The 10,695-nt window shown below is 18.0% G+C and overlaps 2 protein-coding genes across 2 annotated transcripts; both read right to left on the bottom strand.

Moving 5' to 3' along the window:
• On the bottom strand, positions 1-635 carry MKS88_000247 (fam-m protein; the record flags this gene model as incomplete). The annotated part of the gene is made up of 2 exons (XM_067219305.1): positions 120-419; positions 552-635. Coding segments are annotated over 2 exons (384 nt in total), but the record flags the coding sequence as incomplete, so codon positions are not given.
• A 3,310-nt stretch (positions 636-3,945) lies between these two features.
• Positions 3,946-4,941, bottom strand: MKS88_000246 (uncharacterized protein; the record flags this gene model as incomplete). Its single annotated transcript, XM_067219304.1, has 2 exons — positions 3,946-4,731; positions 4,858-4,941. The coding sequence occupies 2 exons, from the start codon at positions 4,939-4,941 to the stop codon at positions 3,946-3,948; spliced, it is 870 nt and encodes a 289-aa protein (XP_067070365.1).
• Positions 4,942-10,695: the final 5,754 nt, after the last annotated feature.

The following is a 10,695-nucleotide window of genomic DNA, read 5'->3' as shown; positions in this document are numbered from 1 at the left end:
AAAAAAAAAAAAAAAATAGCAACTATATATCCATAATTTTTAAATTTCATTTTTTTTAAAGCTATATCGCGAATTCTCCTATTTTTTTCAAGATAAGTATCATAATCTTTTTTTTTTACCCATTTCTTTTGAAAATGGAAATGTTTTCCGTCAAACATTCCATTATTATAATCTATAACTTCTGTATAGTATTGTGCCTTATTTAATAAACTTTTGATTGATTGTTTATTTTTTTCTTTATTTCTTCTTTTATTATTAGTTATAATTATTTTTTCGTGTTCTCCCTTATATGGTAAATCTTTTAAAACTAAAACATTTGAATCCTTATCATTATTATATTTTGCCAATAATCTACAACTTCTTTTATCTAATTTTTCCAAAGAATTGCTATCCTTACTCAAAGATTTGTTAAACATGTTCTAAAGAAAAAAAAATAATAACGTAAATATTTATTATGTAAGAAATATATAATTCATGCAAAGAAACAGTATTAATAAAAACAAAATACGTAAAATATGAATAAATATTCTTATATAAAAGTATTATATAACATTATGGTTAAAAAGGAATATCCAAGACAAAAGGATAAATGCATCAATTTTAATAAATAAGAGTAACAAATTTTTATAATACATTATATAGTTATACAATAGTCTAATATATTCAATAGGCAAAAAAATTATTCGTAAAAAATGTATTTCTAATGATAATATGGAAAATATATTTTTAAAATTTAACTTTATAATTGCTTCGTAAATACTTAATTAAATATATATAAATGTATTTCTTTTCACAAGAACAATGAAATATATCTTTAAAAATATAAAACACAGTTTTATCTTAATATTAATCGGAAAAGTAACTAAGGTACAATAAAATGAAATAACATTAATTCATTCATAAACTTTCAAAATATATAATTACTTAATGTAATACACTAATTAAATTTTTTTTTTATTATATTTTTAAGAATTTGCTAATAAAAAAAATATGTTATATATTATTTCATTGATATAGTGGATTTATATGTAGAAGGGAATATATAGAATATATAGAATATATATATATTATATTTCTCTACATATTAAAATAATAAATGATCATTCTAAAGATTTTATCTTATATTTTTAATTTTATAATCATCATATTATAAAATAATTTGTTGTAAATTTCTTCGAACTTATTAATTATTATAAAATAATAATTATAATATCTATAATGGTACTAATAAATAAAAAAAGTAATGTTATGTATAAGGCTTTTTATCAAATTATATATAACACGCCCATTAGTTAATACTTGCTCATATGAGTTTTTTTTATTGCATATATTATATTTAAAAATAACAAGTTATATCATATTATCTAATCTATTAAGACACTTATTGTTAAGTGAAATAAAGATATATATTTTATTCATTATCTAGTATTTAAAAATATTATCTTCAGTTAAATTAAAATAATACCAACTATTTCTAAATGAAATGTTTAAATATATAAATTTAATTAATTTTTTTATTTAAAAATAAATATATTTACAAGAAATATTAATATAATAGAACATAATAAAAAAAAAAAGTATATTAAAAGTAAACTAGCATAGAAATATTATATTCAATTGTGTTAATTTTAATATACTAAAGATAATATGTATTTACAAATAAGAATAATATATGGGTGTAATATATGTATAACAAATAAGAAGAATGACGAAATTATATACTTATATATATAATATAGTAATTTTTATGTTCACAATTTTAAAAATAAGATATTATTTTTTATTTATTCTTTTACTAATACATAATGTCAAGAACATTATTTAGAACATTAATAAAACAATGTACTTAAATAAATATAATTTTGATAAAAAAGGTTTTAGAAAAAAAAATATGGTGAGTTCAGATATTTCTGTTCATTTTGTATTATAACTGAATATTTGGTAATTATAAAAATATTATGTTTACACAACATTATTGTAATAATATATTATTAAATTATTTTATTTTTCACCTAAGATATTACACTTTTATGGAAATAATTAAGAAAGTTTAAAAAAGTAAAAATAATTAAATTTAAAATTCTATATATTATTAAAAATTAATTTACAAAGAATAATATTATTTCGCTTTTATTATTTAAAATTTTTTATAGTGTTTTATTGATTCTTATAAATTTTTTTATTTAATTACACTTTTTTGTTTCTGTAATTTGATTCTTTCACATTTTTACTCACATTAATTTTTTCTATATAAAATATATGTAAATGCATTTTAGTAGTTTTAAATAAAACATATATAATGATTAAAAAAAACAAAAATACATATATACAATAAAATAATTCTAAATGTTTGCTTATATAAAGAATTTATTATTGTTAGATAAGTTCATTGTTATCAAACATATATTTGGCGTATATATTATTAATTGCGCATATATATTTTTCTAAATTTTCCACATTTTTGTAAAATTAAAGTATTATGTATAAATAGTTCCCATTTTTATAATATATTCAATTTTCTACTTATTAAATTACTATATCATGAATTGTTTTATATGTATTCGTATTAATCTTGCAATGATTTGTACATTTAAGTGTATATTTAAAATAATTTTTATTTCTTCATTTTTTTAAATATATCATTTACATTCATATATTATATTCTTAATATATTTTTTCAGTGTTATTCCATATATAGAAATTTATTACCATTCTTTTAAAATTTTTGTCTAAGACATAATAAAAAGTTTTTAATATTTATCGAGAAGAAATTAAGTGTATAATTCTTGAATAATTTGTAATACATTAACGTACTTATTATAAAAATGTTACATTGTTTAATTTATTCTGTTAGAAATTGAACATTAATATATTTACGTAATAATATATATCTAATTTATTATTCTAGATGAATAAAATTTTATGATTTCATTCATGTCATTTTTCTTATATTATAATTTAGATTTATATCTGTTTCTTTATTAACAGTTATCTTTCTACTTGATTAAAAGTATTCTATAACTCTGTGTTCGTAGTTTGTATAAGTTTACGAGCATTTATACATGTTGTGGGAAAAAATATTGTGTCATTTTAATTTTTTCTTTATAATTTATACTTGACGATAACGGAATAGTGCATTTACATAAAAACTTAACTTATTTATAAATTATTTTTAAATTATAATCGTTTTACGTACATATGCCTTTTCCATGTTTTTATTTTAATATATAGTATACTAATAAAAAAACGCATATATTAATTCTTGCATACAAAATTTGATTCTTTATTTAATTCACTCTTAGATAATTCTTCATTTCGTATTAAAATATTTTTCTGTTAAATAGGAACTTTCATATATAAAAATGTAACTTTTACAGTTTATTTTAAGGAAAAAAAAAAAAATAATATATATATATATCCATGAAAAAAAAAATATTAATATGGTATTATAAAATATATAACAAGATATATAATTTTTCAAAATAAAAAGTATAGTAGATATTTTTAATTGTACCAAAAAATAATAATATTACAGAGGAATATGAAAAATAATATAAAGTATCACTAATGGTTTAAATACAAATTAACACAAGACTTATATTAAATTATATGAATTGTTTTATCTTATTCTTATTATTACTCAAATCTTATATTTTTCATAGTAATGTACTTATATAAAAAAATATATTCAATCATATTATTTAACTAAGTTTGAAAAATACATAAAATTCAACATTTAAAAACATGAAATAATTCAAATTCATAAAAAGAGAGAGAACATATTTTTTAACTATTTTGCACAAAAAAGACATGTGAGAGTAGGGGCATTTGTAATATTTAAGCAGATATCTATATGATAAATAAGTACTTAACTAATGATATTATGTTTGCTATTTTTTACTAAAATATTCTTTACAGAAAGAAACGTATATTTTACTACTTGTTTTACCTTTTCCTAAACTTAATTTTTTCATATTTCTTAACCTTCTTATGATAATAAAACACTCCTGATATAATTGTGAAACCTAAAATAAAGAACGCTGAGAAGTATATTAGGAAGCTAATAAAACCAAATACATAATCACTTCCATCTTTTAACACCTTCTGCTGTCCTTCTTTTAATACAGTCTTCACCCATGTATTTTTTACTTTTCCCATAGATTCGGTAAACGAACTTAAAAAAGATGATTTCAACCAATTATGAAAAGAATTGTACCATAAACTTCCAGCGTACAAATTTAATATTTTAAATAACCCCCCTCTTAAGCCATAACCACCATAAAAATCTAAAGATAATGATAACAACAAGAACAACATTACAGGTAAAACAAGCCGTAATGCAAATTTTTTGAATATTATTTTTTTATATGTTTTATCACTAATTGTCCTGCTGTTTTGAAGAAAATCCATGTAATCGAGTTCCTTGAATATTTTTTTTTCCATATGAGAATATCTTTTTGTTTCAAATACACAATATTTACCTCTCTTATCTGGTTTATGTCCTCTAGAATTATTCAACGCATTTCTACATATTTGCTTGTTTTTTGCTACAACACTTTCATTATAGGTTACATCTCTTTTCTCGTTTACTATATTATTTGGTAAATCTCCTTTTAAACATAAAACATAAGAATCATTATTCTTTTTATATTTTGCCAGTAATCTATAAGTTATTGAATCTAATTTTCTAGCATATTCGCAGTTTTCATCTATATATTTGTTAAACATACACTAAAAAAAAAGTAAATATTTATTACTAAATCATGTATAATATCATTATAAAATACAGTATTAATAAAAATAAATCACTGAGACTATTCATAGTAAAAATTTTCTTAAATAATATAATTATATTACATCATTGTTAAAATGGCATGCCCAATTTAAAACGATAAATGCAGCAATTATAATAAATAAGAGTGACTTAGTTTTTTTTTCCATATTATATATATTTAATACTATAATATATTCAGTATAGTATAAATTAACCGTAATAGAATAATCTTTTGATGACAAAGGATTATACTTGTATTTTAATAAATCTTTTTTATTAATATTTTGTAAATAATATATATATAACTATACATTCTTTTTACGACAAACACAATAAAAGGTAAGATTTAAAATATATAAAAATAATTTTACCTAATTTTATGTTAATGTAAGAAAGTAATTTAAAAATAAAATATTTTGCTCCTTTCAAAAATATTCAAAATACATAAAACGATTTTTAATATATTAGACTAATTTAATAATTTTTGTATTAAAACGTTCAAAACTTAAAATGAAATATGACTTCTTAGTATTTACACGTATTAAATTTATGTAGAATACAGAATGTATAGAATATATAGAATATAGATATTATTGAATATATAGAATGTATTTGCAAATATATTAACACAGTAATTGATATTATTAAAGATATTTTACATTAATAATTTGTATATTGTAAAAAATTTTATTTTTCAATGAGGGTTATTTTTTAAAATATCATTTATTAATACATTAAAATAATAGTAAAGTTAAATGAAAGTAACAATATTTTTTATAATTTATTGTGCTGAATTAACTATAGCAATGGTATTAGTTACTATTAAACATATGTATTCTGTTATTTTCTATATCTTATTTAAAAATAAAATATATATGGTATTATCTAATATATGAAAAAATATATATTTTTAATTTTTGTAATATAGATTCTTAAAGCTTTAATTTTTCATTTATTTGTAATTTATACTATTTCTTCTACAAGAAAAACATTCAGAATTAACGACTTAATCTTTTTTTGTTTTTACTTATATATAAATGTTTAATAAAAATGGAATAATAAAAAAAAGGAACATATCTATAAACTATTTCTCTTATTATTTTTAAAAAAATCAAAATTACCTTGTTACATGAATGTATTATTTCATATTATCAACAATAAAAACGCATATCGTATTATGTTATCGAGTTATACAATATATATTTAAGTATTTTTAAAAAAAAATAATTAATTAAACAATTGAGCACGTTTAATTAAAATTAGTATTTATATTTAACTTTTCATCAGTAAAACATCGTAGCATATTTATTCATAATTTACTGCATATATACCAACTATAAATTAAAATATTACTAACAAAATTTGAATGCATCATTCCGGTGTTCTAAAGCTCACACCATAACATCTGTGCGTATACATTACTTACATACAGTAAAAAATATTATTTTTAAAAAATAGAATACCTTTTAATATTTATAGAAAAAAAAAAACAATTAAAGAACATATTAAAATTTTTATTAACATGTTTTTCAATATTTTTTTGTAGATATTTCAAAATATTAATCTAAATATATATAGGTACAGAATTATTTTTGAAAAATATAAAATATAATATATGTTTTATGGAATAAGAAATATACTTTCAAATTTACTATGATGTTATAAATAAATCAAATACTAACGTTAATTTGGGTTTATCTAGAATTTAAAGAAGCGAGGTTTTTAAGAGATATGATTACTCTAGTAGAAAAAATTCATAAATAATTTTCATCAAAAACCATGTAATTTATTATTATTAAATTATGCAATTTATAAATAATAAAGTAATTTTTTAATTAGTGTATAGTAGTACTTATAATAAAAGCATAATATCGTTAATTTGAACTAACCTAAATATATAATGTGGATATTCTCTTAAATATTATATCATAAAGTGAAAGATTACAAATTTCAAAATAATAATTGATTACTAATATAAACCACTGATGTTTCTGTAGATAAGTTCCTATTGCTTTTGAGACAAAACATTTATATAGCAAAAATTGAAAGTAATACAAATGTATAAATTGTTATCTATATACAATGATATCATCGCAGAAATATATTAATCCAAAAAAAAATTATTTTAATTTTATTTAATGGCTGATTAAATTTCATTAAACATATATTATTCATTTTAACTATGTAGTTAAAGTTTATGGCATATTAACATTAATATTTGTTGTACAGTATTAAATAAAAATTATCTAACATTTGTTCAAAAAATACACTCGCTTAATATGGTAAAAAAAAAAATAAATTTCATTTTACTACAGATATCTAAGTGATGTTTATATAACATATTTATGTCTAGCAACTATGTTAGTTAACTATTAAATTTATAAATAAATTTTTAACTATTCTTCTAATTATAATGATTCACAAAATCTAAAATTGTTTATGTGTCACAAATAGTTCAGTGTTATATGTGAAAATATAACAGTGTATATTTATGATGTCATAGTTAAACTATATATAATAAATATACTGTTATATTAAATAAGCTCTTAACGCTTTATTTTTCAAAATAAATTTTATTAAAATATTATTTGATATACATAAATTTAAAAAAAAATGCATATGAAAAAAAAAAAATTATATGGAATTGGTTACATTAAACAAAGAATAGCACTATATATTTAAATTTAAAATAATATATAATAAATTGTTTTAAATGATATTCCAAAATATTACTTACTACATAAAAATTGAATGAAACCCTTAATTTTCGAAAAAATAAATTTCCTCAAGTTGAATTGTAGAAATTGTAATTTTATATATTAATTAAATAAGAACTTATTTATCGTAATACATATTTGCATAAAAATTTAACATATATAATTTTTGCTTATAAATACACGCTTAATTCCACATATTCGAAAAAACAATTTCAATTTTTAATGGAATATCATATAAATGTTTATGCTTTGTGAGAGTACTAAATTGACTCACAAGTGTACACTAAGAGATAAAAAAAACATAGAAACGAGAAAACTCTTATTAATATTCAACATATATTTATTTTATTTTTTTATTTTTGTGTAACAGCATATATTTTTATATTATCTATATGGAATAATAAATTTTATATTTTTATAATGGACTTTTTTAACATATAACTTCATTAATCTTTTAGTACATACACAATGATTACAGGAAATATATATTCCCCCGAAGTAACATATTTATTATAATTAAACTTTGACTTTATTTTCTTATATTTAAATTACATATTTTTGTATTATATAAATTTATATATACCTATTCAAATACTTAAAATAAATTAGGATACAAATATATCTCCATTATAAGTAATCAAATTTTTTAATGCTTCAGAATCACTATTAAACATTAGTTATATACGATAAATACCTATATAAAATAACTAAAATCCTATTAGAAAAATTAATACTGGTAGAGGAAATGTTAAAGCTATACTGATATGTGTTGAATATTTTAAACTTTTTCTCTGAAGAGGGTTGGCAAATTCTATGAATTTATATATAAGTATAATTCCCATATATAATAGTTTTTTGAGAAGATTATATATGATGGCAAATGGTTTATATATAAAAACCATATATTTCTCAACAATTTTTTCACATAATATCTTGAATTATTTTTATTCTTAAACTAATGTTTTCCATAATATTCTTATACAATATTATCATTTTCGTTGCATGAATTAACATATCCATTTCCAAATTTATTATAATTAGTTACATATTATTTATTATCTTCTCATTTTACGATATTAATATATCTACTATTCAATCTAATTCTTTATCATCACTCAACCAATTGTCTAAAGATTTATCATATATACATTAAAACCAAAAGAAAATATTTTTATAATTAATAATTTAATAAATTTACCTACGCATGAAACAAAATTCTTTTATATATATATATATCTATATATATCTATATATAACATGAAGCATCAAAAAATAAAAATAAAATCTTTTGCAATGTCATTATAACTAGTTGTTGAAATGAGAACATATACATGTAAAAAGGAAAAAAGGAATACTTTTATGTTAAATAAAATATTTAACTATTTTATTGATTTTGGTTCTATTTAATTTTATAATATATCTAATTAGGTGCAAAATTCAATGTATATTCACAACGTAGTAACAAAAGGGTATATTTATTTGCATTCCTATTTAATTCTTTTTTCTTGTTTTTTTTTTTTAAGTACTAAATAACATTAATAAAATACAAAAATAATGTATAACAAACAAGAGAAAATTTTAAAAATATTCTTGCAAATATTTTCATATAGATATTTACAAAATAAGCAATATACAATAATATAATTATTGATAAAAATAATATTATTAATAAATTCTCAAGAAATATATATTATAATATTCATACAGAACAATTCTAAATTGTTGATATGTATTCCTATCGGTGAACAAACAATATAAAGTAGATTTTTGGTGAATAAATATTTTATTTTGTTAGAATAAAAGAAACATATATAATGAGAATGGGCACATTAGAATATATTATGAATGTCATTATTAATATTTTGTTCTGAGCTTTCTAATAATATGTTTAATCTGTTGTACATTTTATAACTTTTAAAAATTATTATATAATTAAACAAACAAAAATTAATGCATACAATGTATTAGAATTCATAGAACAAAGGAAACAAATTAATAAATGTAAAATACAATTTTTACACTATATATTATAATTTAACATATACATATACCTATGATACGTACATCATTTGTACAGTAACTTATAAATATCATTCTATGACTGAATTCATATAATTATTAATAATGTTTCAAAAATTACTATCCAATTTAACGCTTTTGTAATTTCGTAACTTATTATTACATATGTAATGCTAAAGTTTTTATATAATTTAAAATAAAGTATTTTATTATTATAACTAAAATAAAATTAAATAAATTTGATAATCAAGAAATACTTATTTTTTTTTTTTTTTGAAAAAATATAAATTTATAAGTTCTATAAAAATACTTATTATAATAAAAGAATAAAAAAGTAAATTTAGAAAAAAAAAACATTTTTAGTAAATATGATAATTAAAAAAAAACAAATTACAATAAGGAAAACATTTTAAATTAACATATTTAGAACATATAATTATATAGATAAGAAATTATAAAAGATAAATCATAAAATAACATATATTGCCATTTACGAAAGTACTTAATGCATTATATTTCTTTTAAAAAACTTTATGGTGCAGATAATTATGTATTTATTTTTTATTAAATTATGTATAAATATGACCCCAAATGATAAATTAAATGATAGCTTTTATATAATTAAAAAAAATAGGTAAAATGTTGAAATTTTTAATATGATGCATAGCACATAATATTTTGCAGTATTTCACAAAAATAAGATATTAATTTTTTTTTTTCGTGTTTTAATATACTTGTATACATATTTATATATATTTTTATAAATATATTTATAAAGTTTCTTCATTAGAGATTTTTAAATAATTCTCTTATATGAATACTCCTTACTCTCTCAATATTTACAAATTTCCTGTAATATAAAAATGTATAAGAGATGATTCTTATAAAATAATACTACTTAATATTATGAATCCATAATAATAAATATTATATAAAGATATAAACTCTTATCCATTTATTATTTTGTAAAATTCCATGTAATTAATCGAGTTGGAAATTTTTAGAGCATTAATTTTTTGCTATATTTACTTATGCATGTTGTACTTATTAAAAATATTAACACAAATTTAAATTAATTAATCATTCATATCCAGTAAAATAAAAGAATGAACTATATTAAATTTTCACTTTCCTTGAAATATTTAATTATGTCTTGAGTGAACGCACGTAACATAGGTAAATAAT

The sequence above is a fragment of the Plasmodium brasilianum genome (genome assembly GCF_023973825.1).
Source record: "Plasmodium brasilianum strain Bolivian I chromosome Unknown PB_00_09, whole genome shotgun sequence".
NCBI lineage: Eukaryota > Apicomplexa > Aconoidasida > Haemosporida > Plasmodiidae > Plasmodium > Plasmodium brasilianum.
The sequence above is the reverse complement of the archived record's forward strand: the minus strand, read 5'-3'. Positions and strand labels throughout refer to the sequence as shown.